Source organism: Peromyscus eremicus, chromosome 5 (genome assembly GCF_949786415.1).
Source record: "Peromyscus eremicus chromosome 5, PerEre_H2_v1, whole genome shotgun sequence".
NCBI lineage: Eukaryota > Metazoa > Chordata > Mammalia > Rodentia > Cricetidae > Peromyscus > Peromyscus eremicus.
In genome coordinates, this window is record NC_081420.1 from 73,664,064 (window position 1) to 73,682,670 (window position 18,607).

The 18,607-nt window shown below is 39.9% G+C and overlaps 1 protein-coding gene across 2 annotated transcripts in view; it reads left to right on the plus strand.

Annotated features, from left to right (window-relative positions):
* The first annotated feature begins 235 nt into the window (after positions 1-235).
* The window catches only part of Acbd5 (acyl-CoA binding domain containing 5), a 35,894-nt gene continuing 17,522 nt past the window's right edge, over positions 236-18,607 (plus strand). The window contains exons 1-7 of one of the 2 annotated variants that reach the window (XM_059263690.1): positions 236-368; positions 1,559-1,727; positions 6,423-6,543; positions 9,258-9,330; positions 11,530-11,644; positions 14,759-14,893; positions 17,328-17,525. In XM_059263690.1, the coding sequence (XP_059119673.1) occupies positions 1,652-1,727; positions 6,423-6,543; positions 9,258-9,330; positions 11,530-11,644; positions 14,759-14,893; positions 17,328-17,525 (718 nt within the window). In that variant the 5' untranslated portion in view covers positions 236-368; positions 1,559-1,651. Of the gene's footprint in view, positions 369-1,185; positions 1,374-1,558; positions 1,728-6,422; positions 6,544-9,257; positions 9,331-11,529; positions 11,645-14,758; positions 14,894-17,327; positions 17,526-18,607 lie in introns of those variants that run through there. The other variant, XM_059263689.1, reaches the window with a different exon arrangement.

Sequence of the window (18,607 nt, forward strand, 5' to 3'; positions counted from 1 at the left end):
TAACACCCGGTCACCTTTGAGTACAGGGCGCATGAGTTCCGAGGGAACTCTTCAGGTGACACTGCCCGCAACACCGAGGTGAACCCGCTGTCAAAAAAAACTACCGAGATTCCTTTTTGCTCAAAGCTCAGGACGTACTTCAGAGACTCAACACACGCAACCCGGAAGAAAGGAACTTCCGCCAGATACAGGGAGGGTGGGTTACACTGAGAGACAGAACCGGAACAGGAGGGAATGACGCCAGCCCACAGAGGAAGGTGTCCGGAAGCGCCGGGGGACTACAGTTCCCATAAGCCCGCGGGGCTAGGTGAGGGGCAGGCGTCGAGACATAACCGGACAGGCCTTGCCAGTCATTTGGCTATACCAAGGTAAATGCCGACACCGCGGCTCCAAGGGAAGAGCTGACTTACGGTTCGCAACTAGATTGTGCGAGTAACCCTCCCAACCCATCCTAAACCGACAAAAATGACGCGCCCAATAGGGCGTCCTTGAGATTTCCGGGCCACAGGACCCCACGCCCCTGCGAGCTTTCCCAGTGCCGACGACGCGGGGATTGTGCTCCGCGCGCGCGCCTCTCCACCCCTAGCCTCCGGCCCGGCAGGAGGTGGGCTGTGCCTGACTCCGGGGCGTGAAGAGTGGGGCGCAGAGGAGTTGAGCAGCAGGCGACCTCCGCTCATCTTTGCTCGCTCCCCCGCCGCCCTTGGCGGAGGCGGTGAAGGCTGTCGCAGTCTGGTGGGCCGAGGCTAAGCAGCACTTCCATCCTTGTGCTTAATCCCCCGTTCTCCCCTTTAGCGCGGTGTAAATCCGCAGGAGAGGCCGAGCGACTGGCCCTAGGTCACAGAGGTGAAGTGGCAAAAAAAGAGGTTTTGAAGCGAACTTTTCATGACTCAGTACCTTCCAGAGTTTAACCCGAGAGGGGCCAGGTGTGAGGACCGCGGACTGTTTTTTTTTTTTTTTTAAAACACTAGCGGTATCCAGGGGGCACCTTTGGGACCAGGTGTAGAATCCTCGCGCGTCACCAGCCTCGGTCTTCCCAGCCGGAACATAAACAAGCCCAGGGTCCTCCGCAGAGCGACTCCCGCCGAGGCGCCCGGCGGCCTCTTTCCTCTCCTCCGCGAACGTTCCGTCCGCGCGCGTCACCGCGGCGAAGCGGGTGGGTGGGGTTTGCTGCACGGCGGCGGCAGGCGGCAGCTAGTGGGTCCTCCGGTGACTCCGGGGCGGGGCTGCGGGGAGGGTGCCCCCCGACTGAACGACTGCTCCGGAATGGGGGGTGTGGCTGGTCGGCCAGCATCATCCGGGTGGGAGAAAGGGTCCGCTGTTACCGGCGGCGGCGCAATCCCCAAGGCCTGCTGCTAGAGATGCTCTTCCTCTCGGTGAGTTGTTTTGCTGTTTTTGTTGGCTGGGATGTACTCGTAGTCACGCCCCACGAAGGAGGAAGGAACAGGCCACTTTGGTCGGTGTGGCCTTGACTGGACTGGGCAAAGGGGAATCGACCAGCTGCTTCTCCCGGCCTCCTCACTTCGGGCTATCATAATCCGCGGCTGCGCTCGGTGTTCAGTTTCATGCAGGCTCTTGGGAAAGCTGGTGCTGCTGCTGCTGTCTGATTCCCGCGGACAGACCTTGGGACCGGGGCCGGAGCTGGCAGCTGGAGATGGCGGACACGAGATCGGTGTATGAAACCAGGTTTGAGGCGGCGGTGAAGGTGATCCAGAGTTTGCCGAAAAATGGTACGTGCACTGGGCTCCCCGTTAAAGCCTCTCAACTGGTTCTGGTCTTCCTTATTTAGCGTCCTCCTCCCATTCAGTCGTTAAAAGGAATGTAATTGAAAGGATGGTCTTGAGTGTGAGTTAATTAACCCATGATCTTTGAGGCCAAAGGCGAACGTATTATCCAGATTATAAGTAGGGTATATCGTTGAAAACAAGCCTTCTCACTTAATAACTGTGTATTTGGTATGTTAAAAAAAAGTCTGGGTATGTATTCTGTTAACATTTGCAAAAGTTTTGTAATTTTGTCTGGACAGTGTTAAGGAAGTTTTTTCCATCACTAAATTTTATTTTATTTTTCTCTGTTCTAAGTAGAGAGGCTTGGGAAGGGAGACTTTTACTTTTTAAATTTATATCCGTTTGCATTATGATTTACATTTCATAATAAATTAGATTAAAAATTATCTTAAGCATTGTTACCGTGTGTGCTAGATTTGTAGGCCAAGTCAAACATAGCATTGTTATATTACTATAGTATTTAATGTCTTCTCTTGTTTCATTTATCATCTTTTGGCTAAGTAATGAATAGTCAGCATAGTTCATTTCAAGAAAAATTCTTCAAGTACAGTTTTGAAAGCTTGTAGGGCATAGGTTACCATGTACAAAGCCCTGATTCAGTTCCGACACCCCTCCAAAACAGTGGCCCAGGATCTTTGGAGGATCAAAAGGGCTGGAGATATGGCTCAGGAGTGGAGGGAGCACTTGCCTAGTGTGTGTGCAAGCTCTAGGCTCCATGGTGTTTTATTTTATACCTTTAACATTGTATTGGAGGAGAATACATGGAAAACTAAAGGGTAAATACAAATCAGCTAAATGAAGGAAGGAACTAATAAACCCAAGGTGGTGGTGCACGCCTTTAATCTCAGCACACCAGAGGAAAAGGCAGGTGGATCTCTGAGATTGAGGCCAGTCTGGTCTGCATAATGAGACCCTATCTCAAAAAACAAAAAAGGAAATAATATAGGAATTCAATTAGATATTGATATTTTAAAATGCTCAATTAAGAATATTCATAGGAAAGTATAATTTAAGAGTTTTATGTAAGGAGTATGTTCACTTTTTTCACTTTTTTTTTTGTTATTTTGAGACAGGATTTCTCTGTGTAGCCCTGTCTGTCCTAGAACTCACTCTGTAGATCAGGCTTGCCTTGAACTCACAGAGATCCACCTGCCTGTGCCTCCTGAGTTCTGGGATTAAAGGCATGCACTACTACTACCCAACGAGGTGGTGTGCTTTTCTTTTTTTTTTTTTTTTTTTTTGGTTTTTCGAGACAGGGTTTCTCTGTGTAGCTTTGCGCCTTTCCTGGAACTCACTTGGTAGCCCAGGCTGGCCTCGAACTCACAGAGATCCGCCTGGCTCTGCCTCCCGAGTGCTGGGATTAAAGGCGTGCGCCACCAACGCCCGGCAAGTGGTGTGCTTTTCTAAGCCATGCATTTTATAATTTTTTGAAAATTGATAAGATAGACCTGATTTTTTGATCCTTTCTACTTTATTATTTTACACTCTACTGATTATTAAGAAACACACACAGACACACACACATATGTGTGTATATATATATATGGATTGCATACAAATATAGATAATGAATTGCAGGCCAGCCAGTTTGGGCTACTGTTAAAAAAAAAAAAAAAAAACAACAAACCAAACCAAAGTATTGCAAAATGAAGATAAATTTGTTCAATGGCCCTTGTGACAGATGTGGTGGGCTGTAGCTCAGTGATAGAGGTTGCCTGAGCCCTTGGGTTTAATCCTCAACATTTCAAACAAAAAAGGGTAGGGAGCAGGCATGGCTCAGTGGCAGAGTAGGTATTTAGCAGGCATAAAGCTATCAATAGTACAGACAGAAAGACACCTCTGTTAGGCAACATTCAATGTGCTGTCTCGAAAGCTAATTGATATTGACTGAAGCACATTGCTACAATGAATATTTAAATATTTTTGTTTTTTTCTTTTTTTGGTTTTTGAGACAAAAATTTACTATGTACCTCAGGCTGGCCTCAAATTTGGGAGATCCTCTTGTTCCTGCCTCCCAAGTTCTGGGATTATAGGTATGCTCTACCATGCCTGGCTTAGAATACTTTATTTATTTATTTATTGCTTGTTTATTTATATTTATTTATTGGCAATGTTGGGGATTGAACCTTGGGCCTTGATCATCCTGAGCAAGTTCTCTACCATTGTGCTTTATCTCCAGTCCTATTTTAAATTGTTTGGTTGGCTTTGAATTATTTTGCAATGAGATCTTTCAGCTTTTGCTATTTATTGCCTAATACTTATTTAAAGCCTAAAGTAAGGAGTGGCTAGAGAGATGGTTCAATGGTTAAGAGCACTTGCTGTTTTTTCAGAGGACTCAAGCTTGTTTCTCAGCATCCATGCCACCGATAACTCCAGCACTGGGGGATACAATGGCCTCTTCTGGCCTCCACAAGTACTGGCATGCATATGTATATACACAGGAACACAAATAAAAATTATAAACAAATCTAGGTTAATGAATTATGTAAAGTATGTGTTTGATAGAACCTTAGTAGACATATAAATTGTTAGATAATAGTTCAAACACATATCTTACTATGTCATAGGAACATCTTTGGACAGAAGTAATGCTGTCTTATATGTAATATATTCAGTATATGTTCTCAGTTTTGGCTTATATTCACTATAATATGTACCATTTACTTAAGCTAATAAACTTGTAAATTTTGTTAGCTTACTGAAGATATGAGATGAAGTTGTTTAATTAAAATTTTTTATTATACTTATTTTGTGTGTGTGTGTGTGTGTGTGTGCGCGCGCGCGCGCGCGCGCGCGCGCGCGCTTGTCTCTACACTTGTCAGAGGACAGCTTACAGAAGTTAATGTTCTCTTTCCATGTCTTGGTTACAAGTGCCTTAGATGTGTGGAGCTGTCTCACTGCCCTGCCCCTTTTTACTGTTTTTGAAACTTTAAATTTAGATTTTCATCATTAACTCATTTTAGCTGTGGTTTTTCTATTTTATTCTTTGCTGTATAAAGAGTAACAATCTTGTTGAAATACTGTGTCTAAGAAATACTCTTAAATGTTCATATATTATATAGGTAATTATTACTGTGATTTTGGAATTAATTATACACTCTTGACCAAACCTGAACTACTAGTTCTCAATTTGTGTATGTTGTAATTTCTAGTTAAAAAAAAAAAAAAAAAAAAAACTACTAGCTTTTGATTACTTCATGTTATACCTGATATATAATCTATTATCTTTAAACTACCCTTATAATTATTATTCTTAATAACAGTTTCCATTTTTAAAAGTAATGAGCACTAGGATGGAGAGATGGCTGAGCAGTTAAGAGCTTTGTTGCTCTTCCAGTGGTCCTGAGTTCAGTTCCCAGCACTCACATCAGGAGGCTCACAAATTCAGGGGATCCTGTTTCCCTGGCCTCCCACAGGTCCTGCACTCACATGCAGACACACACTTACATATAACAAAACAAACAACACTGAGTTTTTTTAACAGAAAAAGGGAAAATGAAATAATAATCTGCATCCCTACCTACTATCCAGAAACATCCCTTTTTAACATTTTCATGCATATTGTGTTGTGCTTCTTGGTAGGAGATAAATTAATTCACCCACATGGCAACTCACAACCATCTGTAACTCCATCTCCAGTGTATCTGACACCCTCTTCCAGCCTTCATGGGCACCAGACAGGTACAGAATACACAGATATACATGCAAGCAGGCACAACAGTCTCACACACACTAAGAAGGGGAAAAAAAAAAACCCATATACAGTAAGACCTAAGTAAGGGGTGTGTGTGTGTGTGTGTGTGTGTGTGTGTGTGTGTGTGTGTAAAGAGTACAGAATACCAAGTGAGATTACCCATCTGTAATCTCAGCACTTGGGAAGCAGAGGCAAGAGGATTACAGGTAAAGGCCAGGATGGGATGACCAGTGGGGTTGCATAGTAAATTCCAGGTCAGCGCAGTCTACAGGAAAACTGTAGCATAAGTGAAAAAGCTGCATGTTTACTTTGATTATTAAAATTTTAACAGTAAATATCAACTTCTTGACCAAATTTCAAGTTTTCACTAGACAAAGGACTTTGGGAGAGCCAGTTAGTATGAACTTTGGTTAACAATAATAATAATAATAATAATAATAACAGATTTCTCAATTTATACCTCTAAGTTTGAACACATTAATTTCTTTGAAGACATTTCTTCATACATTTCTTTTTAATGAAATATTTACTGGTTATTTCAGTTACATTTGTAAAATGGTTGCTAATTTATTTATTGAACTGATGCTGTTCTTAAAAGTTTAAACTTTCAGAACTTTTTGAAATCAAAAGAGAGCAACTAATACCTGATGTATTTCAGGTTGAAATGAATTGTCTGAATTATAAAGAGATGTAGCCCAGGTATGATAGCTCCTGCCTTTATCTCAGCACTCAGGAGGCTGATTCAGAAAGACTGTTGAGTTTGAAGCCAGCTTGGGTTACTTAGCAGTTCCAGGCAAGCCTGAGCCACAGTGTTAGACTCTATCTGACTAAAACCAAACCAAACAAGAAATCCACTACTAGTGTGGTGTGGCTAAGCTAATACACAGCTTTACATTATGATTTATAGTCCCAAGTGATCTGTATTTAATGTTTGTTTCCCACAGGATCATTCCAGCCAACAAATGAAATGATGCTCAAGTTCTATAGCTTCTACAAGCAGGCAACTGAAGGACCCTGTAAACTCTCAAGGCCTGGGTTCTGGGATCCTATTGGAAGATATAAATGGTAATTTCATTTATAGAGCTAAGAAAGAATTGTCATTCAAATCAATTAATTGTACAGCTGTTACTTCTGTGTTTTGTGCATAACGCATCCTAGGTATTGCTCACACTTTTGTTCTTTAAGTGTCCTTAATACACTTTTGTACAATTAGGAAAACAGCAGTGTTGTAGGTAGGTGCTCTACAGAGAGAAAATGTTTGCACTTAGTCTCCCTTTCCTTTTGTGGAGGTCCCTCCCTCTACCCCTAGATCAGTCCCCCATAGTAAATGAAAAAGTTTGCTATTGGTAGTACAACTCAGTAATTCTAGCAGTCCGATATAGAGGCAGGAGGATCAAGAATTCAAGGCCATCATTGGCTACATAAGTGAGTATGAGGCCAGCCTGTGCTATATGAGATGGTGCCTCAAAAAAAGCAAAAACCAAACTTTTTTACTCTTTGAACTGCCAAAGAAAACATTGGCCTTTGCTTGTATAGTGAGTTGTTTGCTTTGAGACTGTAAGGTAATGTGTAACTAGGCATGACTTGGATGCTACATTAACTTTGGTCTGAGATGACTTCTGACCCAGTAGACTTGAGTAGAATATTGGTTTCTAGTGTTATAGTTAAAATGAGTCATTAAATATATAAATGCTGTACCATTTTCTGAATTGACTAATACTTGTGAACAGTTTGATATGTTTACTGCTGCAGATTTACAAAATGCTGACAAAAGTTAATTTTAGATTATACTTTATCAATAGAGTATGGTAATTAGTGCATCATGTTTTTCAAATAATTAAGTTACTGGGTTCACAGATTGAAATGATTTTTTCCCCTACAGTTGACCTTTGGCAGAGTTAACTGCTTAAAAAAAATTTATGAAGAGGGGATTTGTGTTATTTTTTGGGACAGTCTCATTTTAAAACTCATATGTAGCTTTGGACTTTTGCTTGCTCTCTCTACTTTCCCAGTGTTGAGGTTATAGGCAAGATTACGGGCATGAACTACAATACTCAGTTTATTCCATGCTAGGGATTGAACCCAGGGCCATGTGTATGCTAGGCAAATACTTTTACCAACTGAACTACATCCTCAGTCCTATTTCATCTTTATTTCTAGTATATAAATTAGTTATACATGTTGGGGAATATTATTTTAAGGTATGTTACTTTTGTTTATGTTGCATTTGTTTAACTCTGTGAAGCTGTGTTACTTTGCCTGTCTAAAACACCTGATGGTCTAATAAAGAACTAAACGGCCAATAGCAAGGCAGGAGAAGGGATAGGTAGGGCTGGCAGGCAGAAAGAATTAATACAAAGAAAGAAGTAGCCAGAGAAGGAGGAGGACATCAGGGGCCAGTCACCCAGCTACATGGCAAGCCACAGAGTAAGAGTAAGATTTACAGAAGTAAGAGAATGAGAAAAGCCCATAGGCAAAAGGTAGACGGGATAATTCAAGCTAAGGAAAGCTTGCAAGCAGCAAGCCAAGTTAAGGCCAGGCATTTATCAGTAAGAATAAGCCTCTGTGTGTGATTTATTTAGGAGTGAGTGGCAGGCCCCCCCCAAAGAGCAAAAACAAACAACAACATACACATTTAAATTAATGGGAAAATTTTTACCAAAACGTCTGTTTATGTACAACATGGCTTTTACAGTTCTTATAGTCTTCTAAACGATTTGTTATTGTTACTATTCTTTATAATGACATAAAAGCTTTTTTGAGGCTGGAGAGATGGCTCAGCGGTTAAAAGCACTTGGTACTCTTGCAGAGGCCTTGGGTTAAGTTCCTTGCACCCACTGTGGGTGTCTTACAACTGACTCCAGTTCCAGGGGAATCTGATGCCCTCCTCTGGCCTCTCAGAGCAGTTGCATGAAAATGGTTCCCATGCATACACTCAGGCTCACATACATACACACAAAAATTAAAAACAGATAGATCTCGGGTTGGAGACATGGCTCAGTGGTTAAGTGTACTTACTTTTGCAGAGGACCTAAGTTTCGTTCCCAGCACCCATATGGTGGCCCACAACTGCCTGTAACTCCATATGGTGGCCCACAACTGCCTGTAACTCCATATGGTGGCCCACAACTGCCTGTAACTCCATATGGTGGCCCACAACTGCCTGTAACTCCTGTTCCAGGGAATCTGACAATCTTTCTGGCTACTATGAGTTCCTGTACAGTAGTGTACATAAATAACTACAAACATACTCATGCAAATAAATTTTTTAAAAATCCTTAACTTTTAAAGGGTCTTTAGGATATATTTATGAATAGTCTATAGTCTTCTGTGGTCTACACATACGTGGATAGGTTGGATGCTTAATGTTTAAAATCCTCTCTCTTATTTTATATTTTCAAAAATTATTATGAAAGGTTATGTAAGGCTGTTGCATGCAATAGACTTTATGTACATTCTTCTGGACTCTCCTACAGTCCCTTTTCCCTCCTCTTTCTTCTCCTTGTCTTCATCAGTCCCCTGGCTCCTCATTTCACTTACCTTTATGTCATCAGTACAGACATGATTTTATGTACAAAGTTTAAGCTCCATGAATGAGAGAAGACATGATGCTTGTCCTTCTGAGATCGATTTAATTCACTTCATATGATTTTCTCTGGTTGTTTCCATTTTCCTACAGTTAGCATAACTTCGTTATTTAATCGCTTTAGGCATGAGCTAACATTTCTACTTCAAAAATCAAGTGTCTTTTGTTTTTGCTTTTATATTTTCATTTCTAGGGATGCTTGGAGCTCATTGGGTGATATGACTAAAGAAGAAGCCATGATTGCATATGTTGAGGAAATGAAAAAGGTAGGGAAAATAATTCATAGTAGAGAATAAAAATATTTAAAGCAGCTTGAATTTACTTTTGTCGTGTGTGACAGTAGTCGGGGTTGAACCCATGCTAATCAGCTACTCTACTGTCGAGCTATATGTCCAGCACCTCTAATTTAATTTACATTTTTTTTTTTTTTGAGACAAGGTCTTATGTAGCTTAAGCAGCCTCAGAGTTGACATGTGGCAGAGATGACCTGGCTATCTTGCCTCTACCTCCTGAGTGCTGGAATTATGGACAGGTACCACACAGCCCAGTTTGATGTGGTGCTGGAGATAGACTTCCATGGCTTCATGCATGCAAACCAAGCATATTAACTACATGCCCAGCCTTGTCTGATGATCTTAAAGAAATTGCTTTTGAACATAAAGGAAATCTGTAATAACTGAATCAGTCTCCCCATCCCCGAGGATTTTTAATAACTTTTATTTGGATTATTCAGAATGATATTTTTCTGTTTCTTTTCTTTTTTTTTTTTTTTTTTTTTTTTTTTAAGAGACAAGGTTTCTCTGTGTAGCTTTGCGCCTTTCCTGGGACCCACTTGGTAGTCCAGGTTGGCCTCGAACTCACAGAGATCCGCCTGGCTCTGTCTCCCGAGTGCTGGGATTAAAGGCGTGCGCCACCACCGCCCGGCTGCTGTTTCTTTTATTAGTATTGCCTGTGCTAGTCTTTGTTGTGCCCTTTGTTCCATTTTCACAACTTTTATTTAGTGGACTTTAGAACAGAGGGCAGAGTTAATTCTCTTAGTGTTATCTGTATTGGTAGCACAAAAACAAAGGAGCCCTTCAGAAGCAGAGAGAAGTAAAAGGCATTGTGGCTTGATAATTTTTTCTTTTTAAAAAGTTACACTTATTTGTGTGTGTGTGTGTGTGTGTGTGTGTGTGTGTGTGTGTGTGTGTGATAGTGCATGTGTGACACTCAGAGGGACAGCTTGTAGGACTGGGCTCTCTCCTTTCACTGTGTGTGTTCTGAGACAACCTCAGGTTGTCTGGCTTGGCAGCAAGTGCCTTTACTCACTGAGCCATCTTGCTGACCTCTTTCTTCACTTCAAATAGTGTATAATTTTCAGGCTACATTTCTATAATTCAATATAAAGTTGAACTGACATAATATTTATCCATAGTTTGTTAAATAATGGTTTAGCTATAGTTTAAAGTAAGAAAGGGAGCTAGGAGCGGTGACTTGTGCTTATAATTCCAGCAACCTAGACTCTGAGCAAGAGGATTGCTAGGAGTTGAGGCCAGCCTGGGCTACAGTGCTAAGACCTTGTCTTAGTAGGGCATGGTCAAACACACTTTTAATCCCAGCCCTTTGGAGGCTATGGCTGGAGGATCTCTATGAGTTCAAGACCAGCCTGGTCTACATAGGGAGTTCCAGGACAGCCAGGGGTATACAGTGAGATTCTGCACCGCCCCCCCAAACAAAAACAAAAATGAAAAACCCAAACCCAAAATAAACAAATGGATGCTTCTGAATTGTCTCATAGTCTTCGAGGTATCAAAGAGTTTATTATTCCTGCTTTATTTTTTTGTTCTCTTAGATACTTCATTAATTTTATTTTATATATATATTTCTTTAATTTTATTATATAATATATAATAAATTTTATTATATATAAAATAGTTATATAATATATAATTAGATATAATTTTATTCTAGCTCCACTGTTTTTTAATAAACCCCAGTTTTTAATGTACAACTTAAAGATTATCATATAGATAATCTTTTCATGTAAAGCCTGTGTAAAATGTCTTCAAATGAAAATACTTTTAAAATACAAAAGTTATTTTATGTGTATGTGCCTGAGTATATGTAGACCACATGCATGTAGGAGTCCTCAGAGGTCATAAGTGGAGTTACAGATGGTTGTGAGCCACTATGTGGGTGCTGGGAACCCAACCTGGATCCTCTTTAAGAATATCAAGTTCTCTTTAACTAACAGCTGAGCCATCTCTCCAGCTCCAAGAATACTTTTAGATCTTTAGTATTTACATCTTTAGTATACTTGAAAACATTTAGTTTATGTACTTTATATAATTACTGTAGTCCCTTTGGAGAGTCTGCTGATGAACTTCAAATCTGGAAATGATTGACAGACTGGAAATAATAGATTTTGTACAACTATAGATCAAGTTAATTGGTGATTTTATAGTATTTCTTTCTCTTAATTACAGATTCTTGAAACTATGCCTATGACTGAGAAAGTTGAAGAATTGCTGCATGTTATAGGTCCATTTTATGAAATTGTAGAAGACAAAAAGAGTGGCAAGACTTCTGACTTGACCTCAGGTTGGACAATCGTGTTTCTTTTCAAGACACAGTCTTGTGTACAAGGTTGGACCAGGCTGGCCTCTAACTCACCATCTTCTTGCCTCACTTCCCATGTTGTGGGATTACAGGCGTGGCCAATCCTGCTCAGCTCTATTTTACTTTTTTTCCTGAACTCAGCAACTGATATATTATGCATACACTGATACCTATGCGTCTAATTTTCTCTTTTACTTTCACATGCCAGTCCGATTGGAGAAAATCTCCAAATACTTAGAAGGTAGGAATAGTAATCCATGTAAAACCCTAGTTTAAAATTTACAGGACAGTGGGGCTGAAGTGTTGGCTCAGTGGTTAAGAGCACTTCCAACTCTTCCAGAGGACCCAGTATGATTCCTAGCACCCATGTCAGTGAGCCGCTTTGTGGGTACTAGGAGTTGAGCCCAGTTTCTCTTGAAGAGACAGTGTTTTTAATCACTGACCCATCACTCCAGCTCCTACATAATTTTGTAAAAAGACTTAATTATTTGTATTTTATGTGTATGGATGTTTTGTCTGCATGTATACCTGTGTGCCACTTGTGTGCCTAGTGTCAGAAGAGGGTGTCAGACCCCTGGGGATTGCAGCATGTATGATGGTGAGCAACTATGTATGCGGGCGCTGGGCATGGGATCTAGATCCCCAGCAGCCGGTGCTGTCCACCACTGTGCCGGTCTCTCAGCCTCTTAGAGTCTTTGTTCTTTATGAGGTTAAGGAAGTTCTGTTATATTCTTTGTTTCTTTACCATTTTTATAACAAAAACCAAAGTTGTGATTTTGGTTCTTCATCTCATCTGTGTGATTAACAATCATGTGGCTTTTGTCATTTAGATTATTTTTTTAAGTGATTTTTTTTCTATTAAATTTTTTTCCATTTTACATACCAATCACTGTTCCATATATATATATATATATATATTTTTTTTTTTTTAAGATTATGTATTATGTATACAGTGTTCTGCCTGCATGTGTCCCTGTAGGCCAGATGAGGGCACCAGATCTCATTATAAATGGTTGTGAGCCACCATGTTGTTGCTGGGAATTGAACTCAGGACCTCTGGAAGAGCAGCCATTGCTCTTAATCCCTAAGCCAACCCCTATATGGTCTTTTACATAGATTTTTGGATGTCGAGTAGTGTTCATTATCACATAACTGCATTGATGTTTTCTGCTGTCAGATGGTTTTGTTGCAAATGTTTATTTGATGGAGGTTTGGATGAAGGTGTCCATATTGGTGAAATTTAGTGTAATTGGATTTTTTTCTTTTTAATGATTTTTAAAGTGCATACACACACACACACACACACACACACACACACACACACACACGCCATGAATGCATTTGTACATACCCAGTGTGATTGTGGAGGTCAGAGGGTAGTTTGCAGGAACTGGCTTTTTCCCTACCCTGTGGTTCCTGAGAATTGAGTTGACCTCAGATCAGGTTTATGTTGGGCATCTCTACCCACTGAGACATATTGCTGGTGCCAAAGTGGATTTTTGCAAGAGAAAATCAAAAAGTTTATAGTAGAAGATCACTTCTTTTTCTCTTCTGTTTTATTGGTTTTTTTTTTTTTTTTGTTTTGTTTTGTTTGATTTTTGACAGGGTTCAGTATATAGACCATACTGATCTGAACTCAGGATTCCTCTTGCCTCAGCCTCCTGAGTGCTGGGATTACAGTTACCACACTTGGCCTTTTCTAACTTCTTTAGGGTTCATTAGTATGCTTAAAAAGACTATGCAGATGATATTCACTGTTGTTTCTCAAAATGTGGTCCAGAATCTAACATCATTGGTAATACATGGGACCCTTATGGATATGGACAATCTTACATCACTTTAAAACTACTAATTCCAGATCTGTATTCTGATTAGATCTCAGTTAATTGATAAGCACATTACAGTTTGTGTCTTCTTTTAGGGTAAACTTTGTCCTATACAATTTGCTTCTTTAAGTGATGAAATTGATGTTTTAAAAAGTTTATATCACTGGTAGTGTTCATGCAGCACTCAGGAAGCAGAGGCAGGTTGATCTCTGAGTTCGAGGACAGGATAGTCTACAGAATGAATTCTAGTACAGCCAGGGCTACACAGGGAAACCCTGTCTTGAAACTGCTCCCCAAAAAGTTTGTCTATCTGTCTGTCTGTCATCTATCTATCTATCTATCTATCTATCTATCTATCTATCTATCTATCTATCTTATAAATACATAAAAATTAGGCTGTATACCCTAAGCTCTAAAGATAATACAAAAAAATTTAAAAATGTAATATTTTGTGCCTGATTTAGCAGCACAAATTGAATAATGCATTGATTATCATGGCTTCTGTGTCAGGATGATGATACAGATTCATGTAGCATTCTGTATCTATTAGGAAGAAATTAGATGGGCATGGTGATGTATGCCTGTAATTCCAGCACTTTGGAGCAGAGCAGGAAGTTTGAGTCCAGTCTGATCTATGTAGTGTTTTCTAAGCCAGCCAGGGCTATAGTGTGAGGCTTTATCTTAACATCTTAACAAACAATTAAAATGGAGTCCAAGTATACTATCAGGGAGATCAAGGAGACTGTTGGTAGGGATAAAATAGCATATTGATGTTATCGGCAGGCTAGCAAATCGTTTTTCATTTACTAAGTATGAAGGCCATTTATGTTCAACTTCATTTTTTTTGATTGATGTTAACTTCAAAATTAGTTCTCCCTTGGCTTCAGAAAGGGTAGTTAAGACAACATTATCAATTTTGTTGTAGACTGGTAATTTAAGTAATTTGTATAATTATAAATGTATAGAGTAAAAGAATAACACATTTATATTTATATTTGTAATACTTATTTATTTTTATTTTATGTGTATGAGTGTTTTGCCTGCTTGTGTAAGTGGAACTGGAGTTATGGTTTAAGTCACCAAGTAGGTGCTAAAACTGAATCTAGGTCCCTTGGAAGAGCAGCCAGTGCTCTTAATCTCTGACTCATCTCTCCAGCCTCCATTTTTAGTATTGTAATTAAAAAATGATTTATTAGTGAGTTCTCTTGCAAATTCCCACATTAAGATGCATTAGCACATTACTGATGTAGGTTTTCATTTCATGCTTTAGATCTTGGTAATGTTCTGATCTCTTCAAATGCCAAAGCTGTTAATGGTAAAACTGAGAGCAGTGACAGTGGAGCTGAGTCTGAGGAAGAAGAGGCCCAGGAAGAGTTCAAAGGAGCAGAACAGAGTGATAGTAATGGTGAGTCTTGGGTAACGGTTAATACAGTCAATGTGAAATTTTGTACCAGATGAGATAAAAGGACATAAGAACATTTGGGCTGATTTTTTTTTTTTTGGTATATTATTAATGCATGTGGTGGTATTTGGGGTATTGACTGTATATCCAGGTTTTCAGTGGACAAAATTCTCTACTATGGGGCTGGAGAGATGGCTCAGAGGTTAAGAGCACTGGCTGTTCTTCCAGAGGTCCTGAGTTCAATTCCTAGCAACCACATGGTGGCTCACAACCATCTATAATGAGATCTGTGCCCTCTCTGAGGTTCTCCCATTGTGCTGTAAGACTGTATTTAAGGTTTCCTCCCTCTTTCAATAAACGGCATTCGGCATTCTGCTGTGGCGAATGACTCGCTGTCTCTTGTCTCTTATAAAAAAAAAAAATTCTCTACTATGGAATATACAGGCAGCTGGTCTTATTCATTAATGAAGTAGGTGTTAATTGAGGGTGGACAAGAGTAGGCTAGTCTCCCAAATGTGCATAAAATGATGTATTATGTAATTTAAAAAAGGGTATATCCTGATTCTTCTCTTGAGTGTTGGGATCACCTCAGGCATACATTTTGATGGAGTATTGGAATCATGGGGTACCACATTCTGATGTCCTGTTAGGAGGACAAGTAATCTCAATTATGGAAAGGAAAGGGATGTTAAAACTGCACAACGTCTCCTTGCTTCTACACTCTGTTCTTTATGGATCAGTTTGTCAGTCTGGTAATCCTCTTCATTTCTAGGTTTCTAGAGCAGTTTGTCTGTGATATTCTAAAATCATTAGGACATTATTCTAGAGGCTGGAGAGGTGGCTCAGCAGTTAGGAGCACTGGCTGCTTTTCCAGAGGACCTAGGTTCAATTCCTAGCAACCACATGGCAGCTCACAGCCATCTGAACTCCATTTTCAAGGGATCTATTGCCCTCTCCTGGCCTTTAGAGCATCGAGCATGCATGTGGCATACAGACATACATGTAGGCAAAACACCCATACACATAAAAATAAAATTAAAAATAGATTTAAATTTTTTAACTTTTTTTTTTTTTTTTTAGATAGGTTATCTCTATGTAGTCCTGGCTGTCCAGGAATTGCTATGTAGATCAGGCCTCAAATTCACAGATACTGGGTGCCTCGGCCTCTAAGTGTTAGGATGAAAGGCGTGTGCCACCATAGATGCCCGAATATACATATATATATATATATATATATATATATATATATATATATGTATAGATACATACATACATGTTTATTATTTATTTAGTCTCTGTGTGTGTGAACACATGCATGCATAAGTGTTGTGTGTTTGTGTGCCCCAGTGCACACAGGAACATCAGAGGGCATCACAACTTTTGGGGTCAAGATCGCTCCTTCCATCATGTAGGACCTGGAGATTAAACTCAGGTCATCAAACTTTACAACAAGTGCCTTAACTTGTTAAGATACATAACTCTAGCTCAAGAGATTATGTTTAGAGACAGGTTTGGTGATGTAACCCTCTAGGCAGTAGGCTGAGGCAGCAGGATTGCTATGAGTTCGAGGCCAGCCTGAATTACAAAGTGAATAGTAGGCCACTTAAGGCTACATAGTGAGACCCTTTCTCACAGTAAGGTTTGTTGTGGTGGCAGGCACCTTTAATTTCAATATTGGGAGGCAGAGGCAGGCCAATCTCTGTAAGTAGGGTTATATAGTGAGACCCTGTCTTGATAAAACACCAGCACCAAAAATAAACAAACAAGCAAAAAACCAAAGAAAAGAGCAAGCTATTGTTTTAAATCCTTTTTTCATTTCTAGGTTTATTTTATTTATGTGCGAGTCTGTGTGAGCATGTTGATGCTTGCAGAGCCAGAATAGGGTAGCAGATGCTCTGGAGCTGAAGCTCTAGGCAGTTGGGAGTCTGACATGGGTGCTGGGGACAGAACTTGAGTCCTCGGGAAGAACAGGAGTGTTCTTAACTACTGGGCCATCTCTGCAGCCCAAGGTGATGATGGTAATAATGATGATGAGTTTTAAAGATTTTATAAGAGTCATGGGGAAAGGGAGTATTTTGAAAAGTTAATGTGAATTTTGGGTGAGCTTTGGCATGTAATAGCTTCCCTTTCGAGGAGCCGCCCATTTCTCCCATCCAGATAGGAAGCCCTTCAAAAGGATTGTGCTAATTTGGGAATTGACTATAGAGATTCTAGAACACATTTTTTTTCGGATTGATAAGGGAACTTTTTTTTTTTTTTTTTTTTTTAAGATAGTGTCTTTCTATGTAGCCCTGCTTGGTACTCTCTATGTAGACCTCAAATTCACAGAGATGTACCTGCCTCTGCCTCTTGAGTGCTAGGATTAAAGACTAAGTAACCATGCCTGGTTACTAGATACTTTTATGCATCTCTCCTTTTTTTTTTCCCCCCATACAAGATAAGAAAATGGTGAAGAAATCAACAGATAAGAATTTGGAAATCATTGTCACCAATGGCTATAAGGATAGCTTTGTTCAGGATGCACACGATGATGTTCATAGCAATTCTTCCCCGAGGGACAGAAGCAATGAAGAAGCAAAACCCATAGATCCGAGTTTGGAGCAGACTGGAAACACTGTTGTCTGTGTTCACCAAGGTATTGTTCTCAAATACTTCTTCGTCTAACCTTTTCCTACAACTAAAATATTCTTTTAACAATTCTAGGATGTTTAGGAATAGTTTAGGACTTAAAACCTCTTACTTAGTAATGTCTTCTTAGGGTTGTTAATGCTAGTATAAGGGTTGGTTACTGTGAAACAGTGAATTAGAGCCAGAGGCTTTCTTCTATCTGTTTCTTCTTTATTTGTTCATGGTGTGTAGTTGTGTGCCATGGTAAGTCTGTGGAGTGTAGCTGGAGAGTTTTCTCTCCGGTTTCCGCCAAGTCCCGGCAGTCCCTTAGCCCACTTATAAAATAAACATACAGACACTTATATTATTTAAACTGCTTGGCCATTAGCTCAGGCCTATCATTGTCTAGCTCTTACTCTTATATTCAGCCCATTTCTATTAATCTATACTTTGCCACATGGCTCATGGCTTACTGGTACCTTACATCTTCCTTGTCCTGGCGGCGACTGTAGGCAGTGTTTTTCTCTCTGTCTTCCTGTTCCCTCAATTCTCTTCTCTGTTAGTCCCACCTATACTTCCTGTCTGGCTACTGGCCAATCAGTGTTTTATTTATACAGAGTGATATCCATAGCACTTCCCCTTTTCTTCTTTTTCAAAAAGGAAGGTTTTAACTTTAACATAGTAAAATTACATATAACAAAACAATTATCAAGCAAGAATTACAGTTACAATATTAAAGAAGATATCCTATCTATCTTATATTTGTGAGTCTAAGGTTTTACATCTACACCTCTTTAATCATAACTGAGGAAATTATCAGTATCTAGTCTTCAACCACATCAAAGACCTCAGAAGGATATAATACTACCTGAGAAATGGGAGAAGGATGCAAGCAACTTTTGGGAGTCTTGCAGGGTAGACGGAGACAGCTGGCAGCCTGGACAGTCATCTAAAGTTCTCTTGTAAAGTTGGGGCATCTGTCTTTAGCCCACAGGGCTAGAGTCTCTCAGTCATTTTTTTTTTTAGTGTCCTGTAGAATGTCTGGCAGTTGCTTTTGTGTAGTGCTGTGGATATCGCTCTGTATAAATAAAACACTGATTGGCCAGTAGC